The 27638-nt window shown below is 35.0% G+C and overlaps 1 protein-coding gene across 1 annotated transcript in view; it reads left to right on the forward strand.

Moving 5' to 3' along the window:
- The first annotated feature begins 249 nt into the window (after positions 1–249).
- Positions 250–27638, forward strand: part of LOC123664722 (retinal homeobox protein Rx1-like) — a 61651-nt gene continuing 34262 nt past the window's right edge. The window contains exons 1-2 of the mRNA XM_045599220.1: positions 250–658; positions 24771–25015. Of these exons, the coding sequence (XP_045455176.1) occupies positions 250–658; positions 24771–25015 (654 nt within the window). The remainder of the gene's footprint in view (positions 659–24770; positions 25016–27638) is intronic.

Genomic DNA, 27638 nt, shown 5'->3' on the forward strand with positions numbered 1-27638 from the left:
ATCGAGCAACACTTCACACAATCGGCCCAATCAGAGGTGAAAAACACTATTGAACGCCTCAATACCGTAAGGAGCTCCCCAGGGGAAAATGCTAATAGTACCTCGCGCCTTGCCAAACAAAATCACTTCGCGACCCGAAAATTCGCACTTTCAATGGGCAATTTCACCCCCACCCCAGGCTCCGCCCCTTTCTCAACCCCGACGTGGCTCCGGACCGATCAGTCAGTCGCGCTCGACCGCCCGAGCAAGATGGACGTTTCGGACGATCGATTTTACGGCTCTCAGACGCCGGACCGCTCGGAGACCAACAGCCCGCGATCTCAGATGAGCAGCCCGAATTCCACCTCCTCGATCAATGTGACCGACCAGGCGATATCGATGTCGCAGCACCAGCAGAACCTCGAAACTCTGAACCGCATGGGGATGTTCTTCCACGCGCAACAGATGCACTTGAACCAGAGTTTTGATGCTGTGAAGTCTAGGTTAGGCTTGACCCAAGTGTCCAATGTGAACCAGGGTCCGCGGCACACAATAGACGCTATACTGGGACTGAACGGCAGTAGGCAGAGAGTGCAGAGTGAGTTCGAGCAGAGACGGGAGGAGAGAGAGCGGGAGTGTGATGCTGTGCCCGTTTCTCCCGGCGCCGTCGAAAGCGCGGGTAAGTTCTGAACAAATAACACATCAACATAGTTTTACGTTTTAAACGTCGTCTAAGTATAGTTAAGTTGTCTCACTATAGGTAAAACATTATCTAGTATTACTCTCTTTGGCTATTTTAGTGATGTGAATCCCGTTTGGGTAACGGCCTTGGAGTATTTTTGTAATAACTTAAGAATATACAACACTCAAAACTCATAAGGGATATATTAGATGCATATAATTTCAAAAATTAAGAATGAAAGTTTTCAGACTTGAAGTTCAAAATTAGTGACATTATTAACTTCATCAAGAAAACATTTCTTTACAAAAAACTAATAACTATTTAATAATAAGAAGTGGCCAATATACCAATTTCAAATAATATATCGCAAGTTTTTTACGACGCGGTTATCGAAAGGGTTTGAAATTTCCATCCGTCGGGTTCAAAGTTAACGTTTAAAGTTTAAAGTTTTTACTGCTCAAATTATTATTTTTTTATTTAATATTAAATATCGTCGCCAGTATAGTGTTATTATATTGATTATTTTGTTGCTTTTGTCACAAAAACAAAATAGTGTTTTTAATTAATATAGATATTACTCAAATGTTTATTATACCTACACGTTTCGCTTTCTAAAGTCGGTAATAGTTTTTTTTATAGTTTTTAATTTTTTATTGCAATAATTAGCACGCCGAATAGTTTAAAACTTTAACAAGATTGAAACAAACTATTATTTTTTGAATCCTATCTATTTTATTTTTTTGCTTCCTAATACGAACTCATTGCTACTTTCAGGAATTTACAGGAATTTAGTAGTACGTTTTGACATTAAATATCGAATGGGTATATCTATAATATATATGCCTTATTTAATAATATATACTTGTATGTACCTACTTCACAGATTTACTTATTACAATGAAACTTTTTCGGGTTTTGTCGCGGTTTATTAAGTTTTTTAGATGCACGACGTTTCGACGTTGTAATTTGAATACTCGTATTTATCATGTAAAAGCGATGATTGACTTCAAGAGATTTTAGTAAGTACTTGAGATTTTTTTTTATGAAGTTTTTTGTACTTTATTACGCTTTTTGAATATTCCATAGAAGTTTATTCAGTTGTTTCGACGTGATGCGCGCCAAAAAACAAACAGACAGATAAAAATTAAAAAAAAAATACGGTTTGATTCCTGTATCGATAATTGTGTCGTTTTAAAATTACAAAATGTCTTTAATACAAATAAATTGAGCTGTTATAGTCAACAAATAATATATTATAATAAATTCCTATTTCCGTCGGTCACGCCATAACTTGAGAATGGTTTTAACGATTTTATTCACCTTTCCTAAACTTCTTCATAGACGTTTTGGTGACAGAATGAAAAATTAAGAGAACTAAAAAACCGGGATAGTATCAGAAAACGTAGCGATCACATATTTTGATTTGACGCGTTACCGCAGCGGTTACAGCACTATTGCGGCCGTTGCGCTGGCGGTTGAGGATTCGGTCGCCACACATGGCATACTGGTATTGTTCATGCAGATGTGTGTCGTGGTCTGGGGGTTTGTGCTTGTATATTGTGTGTTTCCAGACCACCGACACAGGAGTAAATCCTAGTGGGAACTGTTGAGTGTGAGGCGTTTATTATTCTTATTATTTAAACTTCACGCGTTTGTCGGTTCCTAATACAGGACGTCTTTTGGGTCAACTAGTTTTATTTTACCTAAATATGGATTGAATTCTACCGCTCTGGTGTAATGGTGCGCATGTTGGTGAGGTCTAAACTTCGACGGTCGCGGGTTCGGAATGGATATTTGTGTTTACATAAATACCTATTTATTTCCGGTCTAGTTGTTAGTCCTCGTGGGTCTTCCCACCGCGCCTCGAAGAGCACGTTAAGCCGTCGGTCCCGGTTGTCATCATGTACGCCTGATAGCGGTCGTTACTCATAGTAGGGAATATATCCGCCGCCCGCATTGGACCAGCGTGGTGGATTAAACTCTGATCCTTATCTTACCATGGGAAAAGAGGCCTATGCCCAGCAGTGGGATATTACGCTAACTCTAACGACGTATTTTGTACTCTTAAACTCTTAACTCTTGGGGATGACACTGTTCTACTACCACATTGGAACTTAAAAAGCGACGGCGGTTTGATGGCTTTGAAATACACAAGCTGACGGTGTGCAGCAGCATCTTCGGTGCGACAAAACCAGCCCTGCGGTCACCAAACCGCTTGCCCAGCGTGGTGACTTTGGGCAAAACACACGAGCTCATGCCATTTTTGGCGCGCACTTGTGAAGGCCGATGTCCAACTGTGGACTACGATAGGCTGAAGTGAAACTCTTAATTTCATTTTTCAATTCTGACGAGGTATTTAGAGACCAATACTAAAAATAACTCCAGTCAAACAGGCTTCAAAAGTACCTTTGAATCGTCGTTTTTGAAATTAAAAATTTTTAATCATCGCGAAGAGTGATGCTACAATCGATTCGGAAGTCGGAGTCTGCAGAGAAGAACCGTTAAGAAGCTCTGCAGTTAAAAAAAGTGTTTTAATACAACCTGTATGATACATATTACATATCAACCTTATATTATTATTATATTTTAACCGACTTCAAAAAAGAAGGATGTTACTCAATTCGACCGTATATATATTTTTTATGTAGGTATATTCGTGGATAACTTCGTCGTTTATGAACCGATTTTGATAATTCTTTTTTTGTTGGAAATAAGATATCCCAGGTGTGAGAAAAATCGAGGGGAAACCCTTGAAAATCCGCATAATTTTTTACTGGGTGTACCTATTTTAATTATTTTTAATTTAATCGAAAGCCGATGTTTTATCATGTGGTCACATTTAAATTTCATCGAGATCTGATTATATCTTTTGGAGTAATCTTTTACTTGACTTTTTTCGTTTACCTAGTCGTTACCTAGTCGACTAGTTTCGTTACCTAGTCGACGTAATTAAAGTTGGTTATTTTAGTTTGCCAGCAAACATAATTATTATTAACATTATATGCTTAAGCACACCTACATAATTAAGTTCTTATGTTAGCTACGGGACAGTCGTGGAGCGAGAGGTAATTCCGATAGGGGCGGTCCGCGGCCAGCAGCGCTTGCTTTCATGTTTAGTTTCGCATATATCTTTGTATATGAATGCCTTCAAAATTTTTCATCGCTGCGAGCAATAGAGCCCACAGTTTCAATTTAGTTTTTTTTTATAACTATTTCTTTCATGGAATTTGGGGTGTCTATCCTGCCTATTGCACGGCAGTCAAGAGGAAAAAAAGTGGAAATATAAATTACTAGGTTATAAAAAAATCATCGTAATAGATCCTAATAAATGATGTGATAGAATGCTTTACACCGTCCTAAATTTGAATTAACATAATTTTTAGCTACTTAGTTGTTTCTTACCCTGCGTTTGTTACTTAACAAATCTCAAATAATTTGACTATTTAGTTCACAAACGTATTACGTCTAAGTAGAGCATAAATATTCTTACAGAAATATTTTAATTTCATTGACGACGCCTTGACGCAACGGTCGCAGGACTGGCTGGCGCTAGAGGTTGTTGCTTTGATCCCCGTTCATGGCAAATATTTGTATACGTAGGCCATATATATGTCGTTAACTAGGCGGTTGTGCTTGTGTTTTTTAACATGAAACACATTGACGTTTCTGGAGCCCAGATACAGGAAATCTTACGCAGAGGGAGGTGTTTTTGAAAATAATAAATAAAAATAGGTGTTAGATTTAAATTGGAATCATTGATCAAAAGTGATTTTTTTTAAGATAAACACATCTATTGCTTATATGCTATTAGTGCAGGGATGAGCATTAACACACTTAAAAGGAATCTCCAACCATTAATCTTGTTGTAAGAATTTTTTTTAATAAATAAATTATTAAAAATGATTATTAATAAGATAAGCCTGTAAACACTAGGGAAGTACAGATATTGCTTTACGAAACTTATTATACTATTGGAGAAGTGTAGCATTTAATCCGCCGCACTATTACATTGTGAACAGGCGGATGATTCTTACAATTTTAAAATTCCAATTGATTTCTTTGAATTTCTCCTAAATACAATTCACGATGATTTTCTTGACCACATTAACACACACATACACACACACATACACACATCGGCCTATCGCAGTCCACTGCTAGACATAGGCCTCCACAAGTTCACGTCAAAAATGGCGTGAACTCATATGTTTTGCCCATAGTCACCACGCTGGGCAGACGGGTTGGTGACCGTAAGGGCTGGCTTTGTCGCACCGAAGACGCTACTGCCCGTCTTCCTTCTGTGTATTTCAAAGCCTGCAAGATGATTATCCCGCCATCAGTCGGCTTTTTAAGTTCCAAGATGAGTGGAACTATATTATCCCTTAGTCGCCTCTTACGACAACCACACCACCATATTAAATGACTTTTAAAAATATTCGACATTTGAAAACTTAGGATGGATACCCAGATTTGAATTCACTCGCCTCAGGTTACGTCACGTATCGTGTCCATTGGCGCTTGTCCGATAAGTATTGACTATGTGCCTACATCTAATAATCGACTGGGCCGTTGGCGCAGTTGGCAGTCATTCTGATTTCTGCTACAGAGTTGTTGATTTCCGTCCGAATCTGAATGTAATATTTGTTTATTATATGTAAAAACGTGGTTTGACTGTTACCTAAAACATAGGCATTAAGTTGTCTACTTAGGAACATCGTACCGTGGGTTTATGTTTAATCTATTCTTATTTTAAAAAACCGACCAAGTGTGAGTTGGACTCGCACCGCGGGTTCCGTACAAACAAAATTATTAAAAATATCTTTATTATATGATGTAACTAAAATTTTATTTTTCTCGCAATTTTTCCTTTATCTGTGCTATAGGACGTTGTTCGTACCTAATTTCAAGGTTCTGAGTTCACGGTTAGTACCTACCCTGTAGGTTTTGATTCCCTTGCGAGTGTCGAAAATTTGCAGCATAAACGGCTGTACTTTTTGATTGCGTGGGCTTACAGATTGATTTTTTCACAGCTCCAAGGGGCAGTAGATTTGATTATTTGATATGAATTTTAGTTTGATACCTCCACGAGTTCCTGATAAAAGGGGTCTTAACAGACGGACAACAAAGTGATCCTATAAAGGTTCTCTTTTTTCCTTTTGAGGTATGGAACCCTAAAAATTAAAAAACTGTAAGGCCTCTCTGTACCCTTGCAATATAAATATTTCTCTATGTAAGTGATATAAGCATAATGTTGCTATGTAAGTGTAGGTATAGATAGTGATTTCGCGTAACGCAGTTACCACAAATCGAATCGTTACTCAATAAAATAAGTCATTAGTGCGTTTCGTAACCGCGTCGATTAGCGAGGTGATAGGTCGATGTTGTGAGCACTCAGAATAATGATCTTGTTTATTGGAATGGCTACTTAACATTACAAGTACCTATTGGGTATTATATATACTACACAATCATATTGCTAGAAAAGAAATATGAAATAGACAAATATGACTTTATTTTAAAATAATTTATAGTACCTTTATTTTTCTAATATCGTTAATATGATGGATAAAAGTTACCTCATCGTTGTTTGATATCGTTATGTTTTAACTCAGGTAGGCCACAGCAGCAAATATTCTGCTCAAAATCTGCAGCAGCTCGACTGAGAAATTACCTCGACCGTACAGAAGATCACAGCTAAATATAATCCCTCGAAATACCTAGATTTTAATGAAACTAAACTATTTGAGCTCATACAAAGAACTAGTATACGTGGACACGTCTTTATGACTACAAATTTAGTAGGTATTATTCCCTTGTTAGAGGAGACAACAAATTATATAGTAACAATTATATCGTAAATTTTATGGTAACTACAACATTTATCATACGGTAATACCACTTCTAATTTGTTTCAATTCTTTATTACAACTTGCAGTAAGCTTAAGCAGTCGAATGCAATAAAACTTTTTAATTAAAATTAATAATGCGTGATCTGTTATAAAAAGTTAGCAAACATCGAACAGCAATGTTGTTAAATGTTTACTAACAGCTTATTTTTGGTGGCCGTCGATAAATTCGTATGCTTTAACTGCATTTTAACTAACTGCGTTTGAAGATAAATAAATATTTTCGTATACTATTATTGCTAATAGATATTGTAAGGGATTTTTTTTTACATAATTATTATATATATTATCCATTTATATGGGCAGCGGTGATAGCTTAACATAACTACACCGCCTTTTGTATGCTGGTTACTATAAAATATATCGGTAGATTTTCATTTCGATATTTTAAATAGATTTTTACAAACGAGTTAATTTCAGGAAACTACTGGCTCGAACTGAAAGAATCTTTTAGTATTGGATAGCCTATTTACAGAGGATCAGCTATAGGCCATATTTTCCCCAAATTAAAACCGCGTGGTACAGCTAGATAAATATGTAATTAGAATATAACAATTTTCATCACAATAAAATTAAATTCTTACAACAATAGACTTGATTTCTGTATCGTGATATAAGAATAATACAACCGGTCACTTAATTACTCAACATAGTTATACCAGCTACCTAGATACTGTTGGTAGGTAGCGTTTGATACCCACATTACTTAACTGGAGAAACTAGCTCGTATAACTGTCAATTAGTATTTAATCTAGACGTGCGTATCTAATTACTTGCGGTAAATGACTGAGCACTGTCTTATTTACAAATGTATAATATAAAAAACCTGTTCCGATTTTACTTGGCTTAATTGCAATTATATATAACTGGTTATATATAACTGGGAAACGTTTAGTTAATAACAGTGGGCTTATCTTTACAAAATGATCTTTTCCAAAGAACTTGCGATAGTGTGAAATCTATATTAATATTATAAAACTGAAGAATTTGTTTGTTTCGATCAGTCACGATCCCGACTAGAAAAAAGATCAAACTCAACCAGATTATGTATCTGGACCGGATCAGGATAGAATGAGGCGTGCCAGATCCGGCAAGCTCTATCAGGACAAGGTCCAGACAAGGATAGCCTGATGTAAAATATAATCAAGTATGGTAAGGCATACTGGATCAGGACCCGGTCCGGTCCAGATCAGGATAGCCTGATGTAAAATATAATCAAGTATGGTAAGGCATACTGGATCAGGACCCGGTCCGGTCCAGATCAGGATAGCCTGAAAGAAATTACGCGAACTGAGACTGAATCGCGTGTTTTAAGCGCACTTAGTATATATACAGTTATCGGGACAGTCTAGCAGGGAGTCCATTTCTACACAGTGGAGCAGTCGTAAGTAATAGGAAATAGTTAATTAGTAGTTAATTATTAGAATTTAATAAATTAAATTTAATTAATAATAATAATTAATTAATAACATAAAAATAAATAAAAATAATTAATATTTAAAGTAAAAACATAAATAAATAATACATTAGAAAAAATAAACGGAAATAAATATCATAATAATTATGTTAAGTAACATATTTATAACATCAATTCGCTTTTTTTTTATTCAACAATTTTTTTAAGAATAAACATTCGTGTTTTTTAAAAGGACCAAGGAAAGGAAAGGAAAGGAAGGATGAGATGAGATTTTCTGATCGGGTCCAGATCAGGAAATCTCATCTCATCCTGATCAAGATTCAGCCTGTAACATCCCATTGCCGGGCATATGCTTTTTTCTCCATCTAAGTAGGTTTTTTTTTAATATACATAACAAACATTCATGCGCTCTTAAGTGCCCATGTCTTTTTAACCGACTTCCAAAAAAGGAGGAGGTTCTCAATTCGAATGTATTTTTTTATTTTATTTATTTATGTATGTTACATCAGAAATTTTGACTGGGTGGAGCGATTTCGACAAATTTTCTTTTAATCGAAAGGTGGTGTGTGCCAATTGGTCCCATTTAAATTTATTTGAGATCTAACAACTACTTTTCGAGCTATATCTAATAATGCGTTTTTACTTGACGCTTTTTTCGTCGACCTGCGTTGTATTATACCGCTTAACTTTCTACTGGATGTACGGATTTTGATAATTCTTTTTTTGTTGGAAAGGAGATATCCCAAGTTTAGAACCATGATAAGGACACCAGGATCTGATGATGGGATCCCAGAGAAATTGATGGAAATTCTTGAAAATCCGCAATAACTTTTTATGGGGTGTACCGATTTTGATAATTCTTTTTTTGTTGGAAAGAAGATATCCTTAGTTTAGTACCATGATAAGGAAACCAGGATCTGATGATGGGATCCCAGAGAAATCGAGGGAACTTCTTGAAAATCCGCAATAATTTTTTACTGGGTATACCGATTTTAATAATTTTTAATTTAATCGAAAGCTGATGTTTGTCATGTGGTCACATATAAATTTAATTGAGATCTGATAACTACTTTTTGAGTAATCTTTGATAACGCGTCGTTACTTGACTATTTTTTCGTCGATCTACGTTGTATTACTCGTCAATGTAATTGAAGTCGGTTTTTTTTTCGTTTGCGAGCAAACACAATTATTTTATTAACATTTTATTATCAAACGTTGCGGCGTATTTCAACATTGGTTTCAACATTGCAAAATCTATGTAGGTTTGTTTAAACGCACTAATCTCAGGAACTAGTGGTTCGACTTGAAACATTCATTCCTGAGTTCCTGATTCAGTTCAAAAATTCTTTTTTTTTTTTTTTGTTGGATAGTACATTTACCAAGGAGGCTACATGTAGGCTATATTATATTTTAGTACATCTTTGCATCAAACTGACGCGGGTTAAGTCGCGAGGCATAGTTAACTAGCAATTTATACATGTACATATATTGCACTTAAAAGTTTCATACGGTTATTCGGATAAATATACATATATAGCTATAGCTTCCAATAGTAGGTAATAAGTAGGTAGGTAGGTATATAATTATTTTGTCGGGAAATATTATTTGACAGATAACGGTATCCAACGGATAAAAATCTATGATATATTATTTATTTTCACCGTCACCTTCCACTATGTCTCTTATATCATATTTCCAATCGCAATTATAAACCTTTAAGTTCAAATTTCTTAATTGAGGCGAAACAGATTCCAATGGTCCATTCTACCTCCCGCTAAATTGTAACTGTAACTTATTTATAGGATAAACTTTATACACGATCGGTGAATGAGATCCTAAACAAACATTATCTAACACGGATCGATTAAAACGGTACCTAATACTTCAGAATAAAAAAAAATCAAGTTAAAACCGTCTAATTAGTCGTTATAAACGGTGATAACTTTGTCACATTATTGACGTTATTGGATACTAGAAAATAAAATACATTTACACTTTCCGATCACGTCGAGATAAAAAGATTAAGATGATGCGTACGATAACAATAAATTGGAATATATGTAAGGGATGTTTAGACCTTGCGATTTTTCATTACTGCTTGTAATTTAAACGGTATAACATAACGTATGCGTATTCATATGAAAATGTGTTATTTGGTGTGAATCCCTTGAAGCAATTAGTTGTCAAGTTTTATTGTTATTAATACATCGGTGATTAGAATTTATAAGAATACTAGTTGCCCTGACAGACTTCGTTCTGTTAAATGTTAATTATAATTTTTTTTTATTTGTTTTTCTTTAGTATTAAAACCTTCCATGGGCCTTAAAGAACATAAAAAAATATAAATTAGCCGAATTGGTCGAGCTATTCTCGAGTTATGCGCTTAGCAACATTCATTTTTATTTATATAAAGAGTTATGAACTAAGCGTGTTATTTGATTTTGCTCGCGAATGTCTGTTCTTGTTAATTTGCTGTCTTGTTTTATTATGTATTTAATACAAACATAAACACTTTAAATGTGTAAGTTTTATACAAAAAAAATTTTTAGTTTTTTTTTTTATATATTATAATATTCTGATATTTGCACTTTAAAATAATTCTGTATTTTACAGTTAGTTTAAAGATAAGATTACCAGTGTAGGGAAACAGTAGGTATCTCTGATTTTAGTCTTTGTCATACTTATTAGTTTTGTGTTATATAAGGTGTGTTTAAGGAACCTTTTAAGGCTTTGTTGCTAGTGCGCAGACTTTTATGGTTGGTAATCTGTCACACTACAAGTTATCAACGCTGAAAAACGCTCATGAAACGCTGCGTTCGCGCTACGTTGTCGCGGGCTAAGCGTCAGAACGTTTAAAAAACGCTGTTATAATAATAATAATCTTTATCTCTTTCAAACATTATATCATATGTTATCGGCGTTCTTATTGCGTAGCAGCTGAATAGAGTTTCGAAGTATAACTTCTTTACGCACGCTTGAATCGGGGAGTAAGCTGGTGAATGATGTGGTGAACGAAATGAGAGCGTTACGAAAAGTGTGATAGGCGAACGGAAGTTGAGAGGGAGATATAAGTTAGTGAAGACAGAAAGAAAGAGTTACGTTTCGTAAGTTTTACTTCAGTCGTGTGGTCTAAAGCACACTCGTTGAGCTTATATGAAACACTATCTATAACTGTAGCAGTTAGTTTACCTTGATAATATATGTCCAGTGTCTATTCGACTTGCGCCTTGGTGCTTCGTTAAGAAGCTACAAAAGTAAAAACATTATTAATAAGATTTTTTTTTAAATTAATAAATAAATGAAGTTCGTGTACTTTTACATATTATATAAACATACTTAGTCATCCTTCCTACACTGAGTCATTATGTGTACGAACCAAGTCGTACATTAACCTATTTGCGAATCAGCGAATTTATTAAATAAATTGGTTATTAATATAATAATTATTCAGTACGTTTCGATCTATCACGGCGATCGAGCGTGCTCGCACACCGGGTCATTTGATCATAATCAAGAGATCAATAAATTAATTTATTTAATTAATTTTGATTCGGGTTTATTTCCTATTAACAAGTAAAAAGTGTGTAGAGTCAATCAAGGACGCTACATTATGTAAGAGATACTTTGAAGTCCAAATTACGGTTTAACGATCTTACGTAGTTAACTTACAAACTATATATTAGGTAGGTACACCATACGAGTAGATACGCGGCTTCGGTTTTATGATATATGATCTCGTAAGAACGAGTGTCCGCATACTATACGCTACGCGCTACGCTTACGCCTGTAATATCCCACTGCTAGGCATAGGCATATTTTCCGATGTAGGGGAATAATCAGAGCTTAATCCACCAAGCTGCTCCAATGCGGGATGGCGGATATATTCTCTACTATGAGTAACGATCGCTATCAGGTGTACATGATAACAACCGGGACTGACGGCTTAACGTGCTCGCCGAGGCATGGTAGGGAGACCCAAATGGACTGCACAAACACCCAGACCACGGCAAACATTAGCGCAACGGTTATAGCGCTGAATTGCGACTGTTGCGTTATAGCGGTTACGGGTTCGATCTCAGCAGATGGGAAACATTTGTATTGCCTATACAGATGTTTATCGTAATCTGGGCGTTTGTGCTTGTGTATTACCTATGTGTGTGACCCCCGACACAGGAGATAATCCTACTGGGGGCCATTGTGTGTAAGGCGTTATTAGTTCAGTTACCTTAATCTTGACTTTTAAATTTCGCTTCTGTTCTTTCATTCATAACTTCTGCTATAACCTCAATTCATTTTAGAAGTAAAACTTTACGCAAGCTTGACTTGGGGAAGCTGACGTGACGAGAGCGTTTTAAATAAAAAAAAATTCCTAATTCAAATTTTAGTTTTATGTAAAAAAAATTACCTAATTCAAATTTTACATAATTTATGAGCGTTCATTGACGTCACAGCTATTAAAAATTATGAATAATTTTAAGCATTCACCGAAGGTCGTTACGAATAATTCCTGTGAAATTATTAATTAGCCCTATCGCGTATCGGCGGGATCTACCGGAGGGTCGCGTTTGTTGAATTACACAACATTAGAGTAAACAAGCGCAATATTAACGCTGACGTGAGCGAATACGTATAATTATAGTTTACTAGAGGTTTCATGCGGTTTCACTTGTATTTGTGGCCTTTAAAAACTTCACAGAATTTGTCCTTCAGTGGATGACAATTATAAGTTTTTTAGGTACATATATTGTTATATTATATTTAATACTAAAACCAGAAACAGCGATCTACAAACTATACATAACGCAAATAAGAGCAAAAACGAGTGTGCTTTAGACCACACGACTGAAGTAAATTGTCTGCACAATAGACCTGTACTGTGTCCTATATAGGTATTAGATATACGAAACGTAACTGGCTGAGAAAGAGAGAGAAAGAAAATTCGTGCTCCTACTTCTCTTTCTTGCTCCGTTCGCCTCGCTCGATCACACTTTTCGTAACGCTCTCGTCACGTACTCCCCAACTCAAGTGTGCTTAAAGAAGGTTTACTTCAAAAAATATTATAAATAGCTTACAAAAGTCAACAAGGTTGTATTGTCTTCATTATAGCAAGTTTTACAACTAAACATTAATACGTACAAACCTCAAACACAAAGCAAATTCTTAGCTAAGACACATAAAAAAATTAAGTCGAATTGAGAACCTCATCCTTTTTTGAAATCGTTTAAGACTAAGGTAAACGCTTTAAAAATCTTTTTTTAGGCTCTCAGATGAAAAAAAAAAACAATTATACATTACACTAATTATAATACGATAGATAATGTAATAACACGTAGCATTTAGTGTTTTAGGGATACGTACAGATCATAAGCATACCTATAATGTTTGATTTTAAACAATTATATAAAATTAAAATAAAAACATTGGTAAGGAACCTTTCAACCGATTTTCAAAAAGTAGATTTTCAATTCGACTGCATTTTTTTATTTGTCTTTTACCTCAGAACTTTGTACTGGGTGGACCAAGTATGATGTGTCGTCCGTCTGTCTGGTGACAGTATCTCTTGAACCGTGATCGTTAGACAGTTGAAATTTTTACAGATGATGTATTTCTTTTGCTGCTATAACAAAAAAATCCTAAAAACGAAATTAAATATATATTTAATGGTGCTACCAAAAAACAAATGTGTTTTTTTGCCTTTTTTATAGATAATGGTACGGAACCCTACGTGCTCGAGTCCGACTCGCACTTGGCTGTTTTTTTTTACGAGCAAACACAATTATTATAAAATTATGTTCCACATGTGACTGCTATTAAACTATTAATTTGACCAGCATGAAACAATACCTGTTTGTGTTTTTTATACATTACAAATGTCAATGTTAAAACGGTAAAAGTTAATTCGGTCACGACTCGCTTAACTTATTGTAATCGTAATTAAAAATTAATTAACTTCTGCAGGCCTAGCATGCGCGCCACGACAAAATTTTGTCTACCCCTTTTCTCGTATTATCTCTCTATGTCTACAGTAGCTAACATGCGTGCACGCGATACTCTTCTCGTTACGTCAAGAAGAGATAATCATTAAATTTTAGTGATCTGTGATATTTATCTCTACGGAAGCTAACATGACATCGTAATTTTGTCGAATTTTGTCGTTTTAGGAAGAGAAACTTCTCGTCTTCAATATTATCGACGAGAAAGACGATAAATAAAAAATAAATGAAACCGGGTGCCTATTTTTTGTATACCATGGCGTTTCCCTATTATAATTATATAATTTCGGTATACGAAGAGCGGGAAATGCGAAAAGTCGAGTGAAGTGTGCCATATAATGACACAAAAAACGTATTTGCGCCCTGTTGCTTCTTATTCTAAATAATAATAATAATAATAATACTTTATTTCAGACCAAAGTATAAGTCCATATTGGGTTAGTACAACAAGACAAGACAACATTCAGAATAAAAAACAAAACAAAATTATATTAAAAAAATCAATAACTAAAAATAAAATTAAATAGAATAAAAGTAAAATCAATAATCAAAAAAAAAAATTCAAAAATTCAAAAAATTTTAAAAATTAAAAAAAAAAACAATGCGTGATAGAATTACAATTATCTAATGTGCGACAAGATATAAAGCACAACACGAGCATATTGTTTTACATATATAATTAAATTCATTTACTTACGCCGTTTTATTTTCCATATTAGATTTTTTAAATTAGATATACACTTTTTATCTTAGCCAAAAGGCCGAGAACATTGTTAAATAAAACATGTGTCACTCGTTTGAAATTGGTCAATAACCTTGTAAATTCAACTTTACGACATAAGATATAAGAATGATATTCAGTTGGGATTATGGTTGATAATGTTTCTCTACTCGACAAGGCGAAGTCTTCGGAAGAGAATTTTGTCTCTCGTAGTGCGCATGTTAGGGTAATCGAGAAAATACTCGATGTAGACATTAACTCTCTCTCTCGTCAAGAGATATCTCGTTGTATGCATGCTAGGCCGGCTGAATTATGGTTCAATTCACGTCACGTCACGTCACAAGGTGAACGTGACGTCAAGGTTACTTATGTGACGCTGTTGCATGTTTTGGTCACAACGCTGATTGGTGTAAATATAATTGAAAATTTTAATTTGTAAAATGACGATTTGAAATAGCTTTTGAAAGTGCTTTGAACATGCGGTGAATCCTTAGGGGCCGGTTTCACAGTTTGCGGATAAAGTTTATCTTGCAAATAAGCTACGAATAGACTTTAACAGTGGGAAGGTAAAATAAATCAATAGGGTTTCTTTTTCTTCAGTTTATAAACTGCAACTTTAAGATTCCAATTTGCGAATTGTAATGTCTCATAAATACAATGAAAATCGATCGTAAAAAAATAATATATCAAATAATTTAATCCGTTGGATACCGTCATCCATCAAATAGTCTTATCCACAACCTGTGGACCAGACCCTGATTTCGTTTAGGATTTTTTAAGACTAGATTTGAGTTTGTAATTGATAAACTCAAAAACTAATGGACCATTTTTGATTTTTTTACTGGTAGAGTATTAAACCTATTTTAATTTAAAATGGAACAGTCAGAACCGTGTAACCCTCGCGGACGAAGAAGGCATTTGTGTCTATTGGCGTCCGTTGAATGAGAGCCGTTTATTTATTTATTTATTATATTATTTACTACTTCACCTCACATAGATGTGGCCGATATTTTATTAATTATATTAGTTTACATATACCGATGGTTGTTATTGCCGTGAAATGTATCGATAGCTAAAAGTAATTACTACTGTAATTAAACATAATTAAATGGTATACTAGTAACTTTAGTGCCATATGAAACGAGTGTAGTTGTCTGTAGTTGCCCCTACAGTAAAATACGAAACGTAACTCTCTCTAAAAACATATATATATGTATGTAATAGGTATATAATATGGCATATAGACTCTGGTGCATAGCCATGCGCATCTTGATGTAAAAGAATCTACAAAAATAATATAACACATTTATTTCATTGTTTGTTTGTATGTCATGACTTGTAACTAAAATTAAACTTAAGCTACGTTGTTCTAGTATAACAAAGAATCATCATAATTCTGAGGGTAGATGTGACTTATTTTTACGCTAAATTAAATATTAAGTGTGTAAAACGTGAAAAACAAAAATATTACAAAAGTATTTTAACAAGTAGGTTGTTACATCATCAGAACATGGGGTGAAATCACTCACTTCAGCCTCGATATCCACTGCTGAACATAGGCCTCCACAAGTTCGCGCCAAAAATGGCGTGAACTCATGTGTGTTGCCCACAGTCACCGCGCTGGGCAGGCGGGTTGGTGACTGCAGGGCTGGCTTTGTCGCACCGAAGACGTGATGAAATCAGATAGGACAAAATAGGATAGCCAAAATCTTATAGGTAATAGGTAATACAGGTATAAAATAGTTAGCTATAAATGTAGTAATAATAGTAGTTTGAAAAGCTCAATTAAAGAAAAGATTTTTATGTTTGATTACCTGAACAGATATACCTATGTTTATACAAATATTTGTCTATTTAGTATAATTTCGGTATCCAAGTCAATTAAGTAAGGTCGTATATTCCGGTGTAAGTAACTGTAACAAATGCGAAGCTCGCGTTCCCTTCCAAGTATTTACCTTCGCGTGCGAGACCGGGCTTGTTAAATATTAGTTTGACCGAATTTGTATTAATTAGCGCTTTTCTTTGATTATTCCCAACGAATTATAATATTAAAATTATTTTAACTAGTCGCGCCGCTGTAGTTATGGTACTTTGTTGAGACGCTAAATTAATTTTAGACTAAGTGATTATTTATGACTGTTTGTTTACTGATAACATCTTTTGATATAAATGTATGTGTCTATATTTATATTATAGTTATAAAATATTGTTTTGTGTGTGTGAGTGGGTTTTAAATACCAATTAAAAAAAAAATATCCAAACGTGAAACTTTCTCATGAGGTAATATAATGTTTTAAGCCTATCTTCTTTAAAAAATAGGCTGGTATGACTGCCTTTGTAGAACGAATTCTTTAACTTTTACAATAAGTAAATAAGGTACTCTACTGTTAGAGTGTTTACATTATTAAAAGTGTAGGCATATCTTCTTATAGAATTTATCATTATACTAATAATAATAAACGATTAAAAAATAAGAAAACAAATTTTTCAACTGCTCGAGAATATATTAAAAAAACAAATTACGTTTGCAGCGGAAAATCAATTCCTGATAGAGTTAGTTATACGTATAAATTTATAAAACCTTAAATAATAAATAAACAATACATAACCTACAGTAACTAAAAACATAACCAGGCGTGTACGACGCACAGACGACTCTGTATATAGGCAGGCCATCACGACCGGGATGAGCGGTGGTCGAGGGTATAATCCAATCGCGCGGTAATCGCGCGCGAATCGATTGTCGACCGCAAATCGACTGCTAATGAAGCTTTCGATTATTCCGATGTGCGCAAAATGGCGGCGCTTATAGTGCTCGGTTATTGCGTGTCATTTGTTTGTTGTTTCTCTGGAGCCGAGAGAAACAGTTAATTTTGTTTGAAATAATTTAATTAAAGTACGGATTTAATAATAATAATAATAATAATAATAACCCCCCTAGCCGTGGCCAAAGAGAACTGGCAGAAACCGGTCGTACTGAGCACCTCTGACCGGGAGACCGTATGGATGGAGAAGGAACTGCATGGACGGTTCTACAAGGCGCTTCACGCACCACACGTGGACAGTAAGGCCTCCGTGCAGTGGCTGCGATTCGGCGACCTCTTTGGGGAAACCGAAGGTTTTGTCTGTGCAATACAAGATCAGGTGGTCAAGACGAACAACTACCGAAAGCGCGTCCTGAAGGATGGCACTCCCGACTTCTGTCGAGCCTGTCGTCATCCCGGTGAGTCACTCAGGCATGTGCTTTCGGGTTGTTCCGTGCTTGCTAATACTGAGTACTTGCACAGACACAACCAAGTGGCCAAGATTCTCCACCAAGAGCTTGCTCTTATGTACGGTCTCCTGGAACAGAGGATGCCGTATTACCAATACTCACCGGTGCCAGTACTCGAACGCGACGGAGTCCGGCTCTACTGGGACCTGCCTATCGCCACAGACAGGACGATACTGGCGAACAAGCCTGATATCGTGGTGATGGACAGGGCACGGTCGAGGGTATTTTTAGTAGACATCACCGTCCCGCATGACGAGAACCTCGTGAAAGCCGAGACTGAGAAAAAACGTAAATATCTGGATCTGGCGCACGAGATTGTCGACATGTGGGGTGTGGGGTCTGCTGAAATAATCCCTATCGTAATATCTGCCAACGGTTTGATCCCGGTTAGCCTCGCTCACCATCTGAGGCAACTGGGGATCCGGGACGGTTCGCTCGCAGCCAGAATGCAGAAGGCGGTGTTACTTGACTCGGCTAGGATTGTCCGCCGGTTTCTCAGCCTACAGCCCTAACCCCCGGCCGTTTGATCTCCCTGCCGGGGCGTATTCCTCCACCTGCTTATATTTATATATGTAAGTATAAGTAAATTTACTATATTATTTATATAAGTAGTTATTATAATATATGTATCTATTATGTATTGGGCGGGCGGAGTGACATTCAGTATAATAATAATAAACATTTATTTATACTCACACACATAAATCGATATAGGTACAGACAAGACAAAAAATAAAAATCACAACATAACAATTCTATTAAAATATAACTATATAGATATTATAACAAATAATTAAATTGGAATCAATGAACATAATATACACCGAAATAAAACACAATCAAATTAAAAATAATAATAATAGGTAACTACCCACATAAAATCAAAATAATAATTAAAAAACAAAAAGATAGAAAGCGGCAATCTGCATAGCGATGCACTGTTGGGAGCATTGAAATGGATGACGCTCGGCATTTGCAATCGTTTTATTCGTGTATAATTAGAATTTTAGAAGTAAATAGTTGTTTTTTTTTCCTAATTAAGATTCTCAAGATAACACAAATATTTTTTAAAAGTAATATAAATAGGTATCTAATCTCTTACACACTATGAATATAATAGTCGAATGTGAAATCTATGGTCGAGCCTATCTATTATTTTATTGTCTTTTTTTTACTTTGACGCGCAAAGAAATAATGAGAGTTTTTATATAAATATCTATCTTAATATATCTAAATCTCGTGTCACAATGTTTGTCCTCAATGGACTCCTAAACTACTTAACCGATTTTAGTCAAATTTGCACACCGTGTGCAGTTTGATCCAACTTAAAAGATAGGCTATATTTTATTTTGATATATTATGTTATTATTATATTTCAGAAAAAAATAAGGTGATACGAAGTTCGCCAGGTCAGCTAGTTTACATATAATAAAATGGTAGGAAAGTCAAAACTGTACATTGAATATTTTTTTAAAAGAAGACTTGGGGTGTGATCTCCAATCGATATTGAAGCCTAAAATATAGTTTTTAGAATTTTTGTCTATTTGTCTGTTTGTCTGTATGTATGTCCGGGATAAACTCAAAAAGTACCGCATGGATTTACTTCAAATTTGGCACGAATGTTATTAAGAAGTCGGGTCAACATATAGGCTACATATTATCATGCTATTACCTATCGGGAACGAGCAGTGAACCTTTATTTCCTCAACGCATTTTGTAACAACATGTAATCTAACGACGCATATTTTTATTATTTATTATTATTTATATTTTAATGTTGTTGTTATTATGTTAATAACCTTGCTATATAAGCTAGTTTCACACTATAAAAAATCACGCAATATAAGTAACTAAGCTGATAAACATAATTAAATGAATATAAGTAGACAAGACAATTTTAAAGCAGCGCCATCTATGAGATTTTTCTGTAGATATGAAATGTAAAGAAGAAACGAGTGAATGAATGTTATTTTAAAAGGTATAATCGTAGTTATTTTTGGTGCTGTATAGCGTTCACGCAGACGACGTCGCGGGCAGCAGCTACTATTAGATAGATGAGTAATAGAGGTATATTAACAGTCGATCACTTTTTCTTGTGATTAACTTTACCTTAGAATCTTGATGGATTAATAAATTAACTAAAATTATACCTAAAAAAAACCAGCCAAGTGCGAGTCGTACTCGCGCACCGAGGGTTCCCTACAAACAAAATTATTAACAATATTTTTATTATATGATGTAAATAAAAATATATGCTTGTCGCAAGTTTTCCTTTATCTGTGCTATTAGACGTTGCTTTGTACCGAATTTCAAGACTCTGAGTTCACGGGAAGTAAGTACCCTATAGGTTTTAGTTCCCTTACGAGTGTCGGAAATTTGCAGCATAAACGGCTGTATTTTTTGATTGCGTTGGCTTAAAAAGGTTTTTTTTTTCACTGCTCTAAGAGGCAGTAGACTTATTATTTGACTGACTTAGTATTTGATATAAATTTCAGCTGGATACCTTTACGCGTTCTTGAGAAAAAGGTTCTTGACAGACGGACGGACAACAAAGTGATCCTATAAGGGTTCCGTTTTTTTTCTTTTAAAGTATAGAACCCTAAAAATCAACAATAATGCATACTAATCTAAAATCTATAAAGCCTTTTACATTGTGTAAACCATTAAAATATAATTACAACAACGACATGAAGTAAGCTACCAAATAACATACATTCTGATTTATATACAAACGAATTGGTTAATCGGTTTAAAACTTAAAAATTATTGTACTCTACCTACTCTAATGGTTGGTACTGTGAGCCATCATGGGTGCCTCTAATTGTATTTACAAGTACCTAATGATTCTTAATTCTCCGGCCCGAGTCGTGCAAATAAAAAGAATTCAAATAATGATCCCATTTGTAAAATCATTAATTCCGAAGAGGTTTAATATGTAGCAACACGGCAAATCTGACACGTGATTAGGGTTGCCAGTGAAAAAAAAAAACGAAAGCCCATTATGGCCGCGACGCCGCGAGTGTTACCAGATTATCGATAATTATTACAAAAAGGAGACGAGAGATCGTATCGCGATAAGTGTAAAACATCTTAATGGCATCATAATGTTTTTATTTGTTTTCTATTGCTGTCGTAATCTTGAGTGATGCTATCTCTCGCTCTAACTCGAGACGTTCAGTTACTAGTACTGAACTCGTGTTTTGACGTTTGATCGCTCAATCTGTAACGCTTGTGTCACTGAGATTTCGATTCGCCTAATCTGTGTTCCGATTGACACGTAATGTCAATTTCTTTTTATTGAATTAAAATGTTTATTTAATCCTGTTTCGAGAGATAATTCGATCAGCTCGTTAAATTGTATTAACGTTTATCGATAAGTGTTCGAGAAAGTACGTTTGGTAATAAGCTTTTACTATTTATTTCCGTTTTGGATTGTAGCGTTCGTTTGTGTCTGTAGTTCGCATCTGAGTATTTTTAATTGTATGTAACTATTTTTTTAGCGAGGTTAGGTCGACAACTTGCTGTGATGCTTCTGGTGTTGCAAGCGTCCATAGGCTACGGTAATCGCTTAACATCAGGCGAAGAGCACATTTATTTAACAACCCATGAAGTATAAAACTATACATATGTTTATTACAACTCATACAAATGCTCGAAAAGCTCAACCCATTCGCTGTCGAGTACAAATTATACCTCATTAGACAGTCGTTTTAAAGAATTGATTGTTGTTTTACGAAGAATTATAGAACGTAAATGAAACATTTACAGCGTTGCGAAAACTTAATGAAATGGTGTACCGCTCGGCTATCATGCAAACAGTTGGGTAAATAATTGATGTCCGTTTGTGTGCGGTGTTGACGTTACGAGTGCCGCGAGTGTGATGCCAAAATGATGGTTATCATAGCCCCTACACCTTTATATGTGTTACGTTTTAATATTGTATAGAAGATATTTTTAATTTGTTTTGTTGTTGTTTTTTGTTTAATTTGTTGACGCAGAAAATGTATTTCTTTTTTGTCTATCAGTTAGTATAAGATACAGATCAGAAGACAGCACCACTCAGACAATACTAAATGGATTAGGTTGAAACTTACAATAGTAAAAGTTCATACTAGGTCACTTTTATTTCGAAATTAAATATTTTGAAAGATCATCTTAGAAAAGGGAATGATGAAAATGTGAAATTGCTAAAGAAGTTAAATGTAGGTACAACTAGTAGGTATATAAATATAACTTAATTACGATCTAAGTGTAATAATGTACGATAAAGTGAAAAATATGTAAAACAGGAAACAGTTTTGGAATACCATTTATGGTTCCGCGTGTGACAAATAACAAGCGCGAGGTTCAAATCCGATTAAAAATTTGTCTTATTTCGCTGTTATGAGTCGAAATATGTTTTTTATACGAAACTCGTAAATTTTAAATGTTACAATGAAATTTAGTTACATTTAATTCTTAAGATAGTGAAAAGTAACGTGTACATTCAGACTCAAAAAAATATATTTTATAAAACATAATTGTCCATCAAAACGAAAAAAATCAACTTCAATTATATAGACAAGTAATACAACGTAAGTAGACGAAAAAAATAACAAACGTACGAGTCGCCACTATGATTTTCTCGATTTCTTTGGGATACCATCGTCAGATCCTGGTTTTCTTATCATGGTACCACCCCTGGGATATCTTCTTTTCAACAAAAAAAGAATCATCAAAATCGGTTAACAAACGACAAAGTTATCCGCAAACACACAAAAAAAAATATATACGGTCGAATTGAGTAACCTCCTCCTTTTTGGAAGTCGGTTAAAAACAAAGTGAAAATGAACTTTTTGGAAAATTAAACGCACATCAAGCTTTTCAGGAACAGCCTATGTGCCATTTACCATCTAACTCGATCAAAATAACAGTACAGATTAAAATGTAACTCTGTCTGAGTATCAATCGAAGAACAAATAGACTAAATTTGAATATAATTGCATTATCGCTGAAGACAGCGCTGTATTAGCATACGCAAACAACAGCGCTGTTTGATTTATTGGAGGCGCTAATTGCACAGCGCGGCGGATGTTAGAACATCACCAGTAAATACCAGTTAATACTTCATGTGGTACGCATTAATTATACTTTATCTTATCTAATATCAGGATATGGTACTTCTAGACTTATGTTGTTATTTGTTTCGAATGGATTTAACAACAACTTTGTAGAGGTTGGTGAAACAGTAGTTTCTTTAACTATCGCTATATTCCTCAACCCGAATAGAATTTTTTTTGTGTTCCTTAGAAGGACCGGACCGGGCATGCCTGATCTGGACCGGATAAGGTATGTAACGCAGAAGATATGTCTGGACCTGATCAAGATGAGATGAGATTTCCTGATCGGGTCCAGATCAGCAAATCTCATCTCATCCCGATCAGCCGGTTCGGTCCGGTCCTTTTAAAAAACACGAATGTAATATATTCTCAAAAAATTGTTTAATAAAAAAAGGCGAATTCATATTATAAATATGTAACTTAACATTATTTATTTCTGTTTATTTTTGCCAGTGTATTATTCTTCTTCTGTTCTTTCAGGCTATCCTGATCTAGACCGGACCGGGTCCTGATCCAGTATGCCTTATCATACTTGATTATATTTTACATCAGGCTATCCTTGTCTGGACCAGACCTGGTCCTGATAGAGCTTGCCGGACCTGGCATGCCTCATTCTATCCTGATCCGGTCCAGATACATGATCTGATTGAGCCTGACATTTTTTCTAGTCGGGGATACCTAGCTATAGTTTCTTCAATTTTTTTAAAAATAAATTTAGATTACTTGAAACTTCAATCATATCGACATTTGTTCACTTTTTTTTTAGTCACTTATAATGCACAACAATTTTGTAGCAACCTAAACATAGATTAACGTAGCTTATAGACGCCTGCAACACCAGAAGCATCTCAAGCGCGTTGATCACCAACAGGAACATAATACTGCTTGAAAGCAGTATTATTTAGCCGTGATCATCAGTAAGGTCGAGGTACTACCCCAGTCGGGCTGCTCCATATTTTGAGCAGGCAATTCCTGCTGTGCCCTACCACAGTTGTTCGTATTAAATTCGTTTGTGTTTTAATAATAACGTTTACTGGGTGTACCAATTTTTATGATTCTTTATATTCGTAAGCTGGTGCTTGCCATGTGGTCGGATTTAAATTTGAACGAGATCTGACGAGTGGGTACCAACTTATTGAGTTATACTTGACTAGCTGTGCCAGCGACTTTGTCCGCGTGAAATTAAAAAAATTATTGTTCAGTTCGCTGAGTTGTAAAATAAAAGAATAATAAAAGCCTAAGTTTCTCCTTATAACATCAGCTATCTGCCAGTGAAAGTCCCGTCAAAATCGGTCCAGCCGTTTCAGAGAATAGCCGGAACAAACAGATAGAGACAGACAAAAATAAAAATAAAAAGTTATTTTGATATATGTACCGTATATACATCCATATGCTATTAGTAAAAAGAGGTAATTTTAATATTACAAACAGAGACTGCAATTTTATTTATTTGTATAGATAATGCGTATTTGATTACTTTTTTTAACTATATGTTTGATGTCAGATTTTATTACTAATGATACTGATCATCATATTTTAAAATACCCTCTCCCCCCCTCTCCGGCGTTATTATTATAGCTATTGTTTTGATACGAATGAATGAATTTGTGTAAATAATTTCTAATAGTTTCTAATATTGTCACAATTATATAAAGTCGGTTAAGAAGAAAAAAAAAACCTGATCAACCAATCTTTCCAGGCGAAGGTTCCTGCAACAGTAACGACGGTTTCCAAGCGCCAGTAGACGACAAATCTGCCAGTGATGATGACACGCCACGTCCTGGGTCCGCAGCGGATAAAAAGAAACACCGCAGGAACCGAACTACCTTCACCACCTACCAGCTACACGAGTTAGAGAGAGCCTTCGAAAAGAGTCACTACCCAGATGTGTACTCAAGAGAAGAGCTCGCGATGAAAGTGAACCTGCCAGAAGTTAGAGTTCAGGTAAGTCATCCTTGAAACCTTTTAACATAATTCTTAAAAATTTATTAAGGATCGTGTAAGCTCTTCTTAGTGGAGAGAGCTGGTTCGTCGTTTTTTTTTATGTCTCTAGGTCGGCAAACAAGCGTACGGCTCACCTGATGGTAAGCGATTACCGTAGCTTATAGACGCCTGCAACACCAGAAGCATCGCAAGCGCGTTGCCGACCCAATCCCCAATCCCCCCAGGAGCTCTGGTCACCTTATTCACCAACAGGAACACAATACTGCTTGAAAACAGTATTATTTAGCTGTGATCTTCTGTAAGGTCGAGGTACTACCCCAGTCGGGCTGCTCCATATTTTGGGAAATCCGTCGTTTGGAGAATGACTAAATTACTTCAGAAATCCAATCATAAAAATTTATAGTCGGTACATGATTTAGTTTGATGAGGGTTCGGAGACTAATTTTGTGTCTAAATATGATCTAAAGCCAATCAATCAAGAATTATCTGGATGGAATTTTGGAGCCCAAATCCGAGGAGTACTTTAAAAAAAAACGTATAAAATAAAAAAAAGTATTTGATCGAGTTATAAGGCTTATTATAAAACACATAATAAACTCATTATTACATCTTTATTATTACTATCATCAGACACAATAATAAGAACCTAGTAATAACACGTCTTTTCACTGATTAGTATAAAAATCAGGCTATTATTTTAAGTGATAATTGCCATTCTAAGGCATTTTTTTCAACCCCACTAAAACTCTTTGCCAATAAACAAAGGATAATACAAAATATATTAATTTCGAATATCCTTCAAACCATTTAACATACAAAAAGCGGAACTAAATAATATCGCCCTTTATTAAGTGAAATGTGAAGTTCGCAAATAGAATTGGCTAGAAGGGTAAGGGCCTATAATGAACCCAAGGGGCTTATGTCACTCAATCCCCCGTACGCAAGACGAACATATGTCAAACCAACTCCAACATTTCTAGAACTCTGCAACCCCATATTGCAGAACTCGTCAATAGGAGCAGAATACGATCGAAGGGGTCGTTTTATTCTGGACGTGTCCTAATTGCTTCTTTGGGACATCGTCAAAAATGAAAAAGTTCAAGCCAATTTAGTTTTTATCGTATCGACTAAAGGTTTAAGTTAAACGCATTTTGCGGTTGGGTCGTTTGTCAAATAACGCGGTTGTAGCTAATCTGGTAGTTAATAAAGGGTTACGAATGTTTTTGATGGGAAAATGTGTCATTTTACAACTCTAGCGGAAAGATTGACACGTAACAGTACTAAACGAGCATTGTTGTGCATTTTTGACGCTGTTGACATTTGTTGCTTTGTCGTGTTCTCTTTAAAATTCGTACCTTTATTCAATTCTACTTACGATAGATTATTTTCTTTTGATTTTTTAAACGTTCTTATTATTAAACTTGGCTTATTACGATTTATTTTCAAATAAAAGTTAGGTGATTACAAATTGTTTTGCAGCAGAACTATTTAAGGGTAAACGTTCATTGTTTTTCCACAATTCATCAATTCGTCGACCTCCAGTTACCCTCGCTCGGTCATCGCTGTCTGGTCTCGGCGCAAATTACCCGTTCCCGCTAATGTCTTAATTAAGGCGAAAAAGATGTTTTTGCTCGGTTTTTAAGCGAGGGTAGCGCTCACAATTACGAGCTTCATTACTTCAGCCCTCTAACGTTCAGTTAATATAAAATTTTAGTTAAGTTGGAAATGCTGTTTTACTTTTTACTATCTTATTGAAAAAAAAATGGGATTAATTAAGAATAACAAACTTATTAGAAATAATAAAAAAAAAAACATTACAATAAAGCGTTTGTTTTTATCTTGTTTTTGAAATATAAATTGTTATGTAAATATTTTTATAAAATATTTTTCTCATAAAGAGTACTTTATACACGAACAGTTCTGTTTAAGAAATCAAAAGCCTGGAAGAAATCGCTTTTAGTGATAAAACCACCATTGCAGATTTATTCAAAAAATCCTTAAAAACGATCTGTAATGCATGCAATAAAGTATAAATCAAAATATCAGCAATAATAGTATAGACTCAGGTGTCAAAGTCTTCATTGAATTGTATAGATTAGCAATAGATAGTCTATGAGAGCTATAGCTATCTAAAGCTAGGCACAAGCTAGACGCTATAGATGTTATAGAAGCGGGAGGAGGAGGTGTTGATCCGCAAGCAGGCGCGTGTTGAGTGAATTACCGGTCGTGTCCGTCGGCGCCCGACACTCTCCTACCTCACTGCGTTAGTATGTTCTGATACCGAGGCAGAGTTTACTATAAGACACGCTAAATATATTTGACTAGGTGTAGTTACTGACGTATAAAATTATTGCGAATCTAATCTGTACTAAGATTATAATAAAACAATGCATTACAAAAATATATTATAGTACCTAAGTCACAGGAAATTATAAGTGAACCTTTAAAAAAAACTTATAATAAAACAACTTTTTCGGATTTTATCAATTATTAGTGCTATTCAACCATAATTTCCTGTGACTTAGGTACTATAATATATTTTTGTAATGCATTGTTTTATTATAATCTTAGTACAGATTTATTATGGAATGTGGTTCAGGAACGATTTACAATCAATGAGTAA

Source organism: Melitaea cinxia, chromosome 22 (assembly GCF_905220565.1).
Source record: "Melitaea cinxia chromosome 22, ilMelCinx1.1, whole genome shotgun sequence".
In the NCBI taxonomy this organism is placed as follows: domain Eukaryota; kingdom Metazoa; phylum Arthropoda; class Insecta; order Lepidoptera; family Nymphalidae; genus Melitaea; species Melitaea cinxia.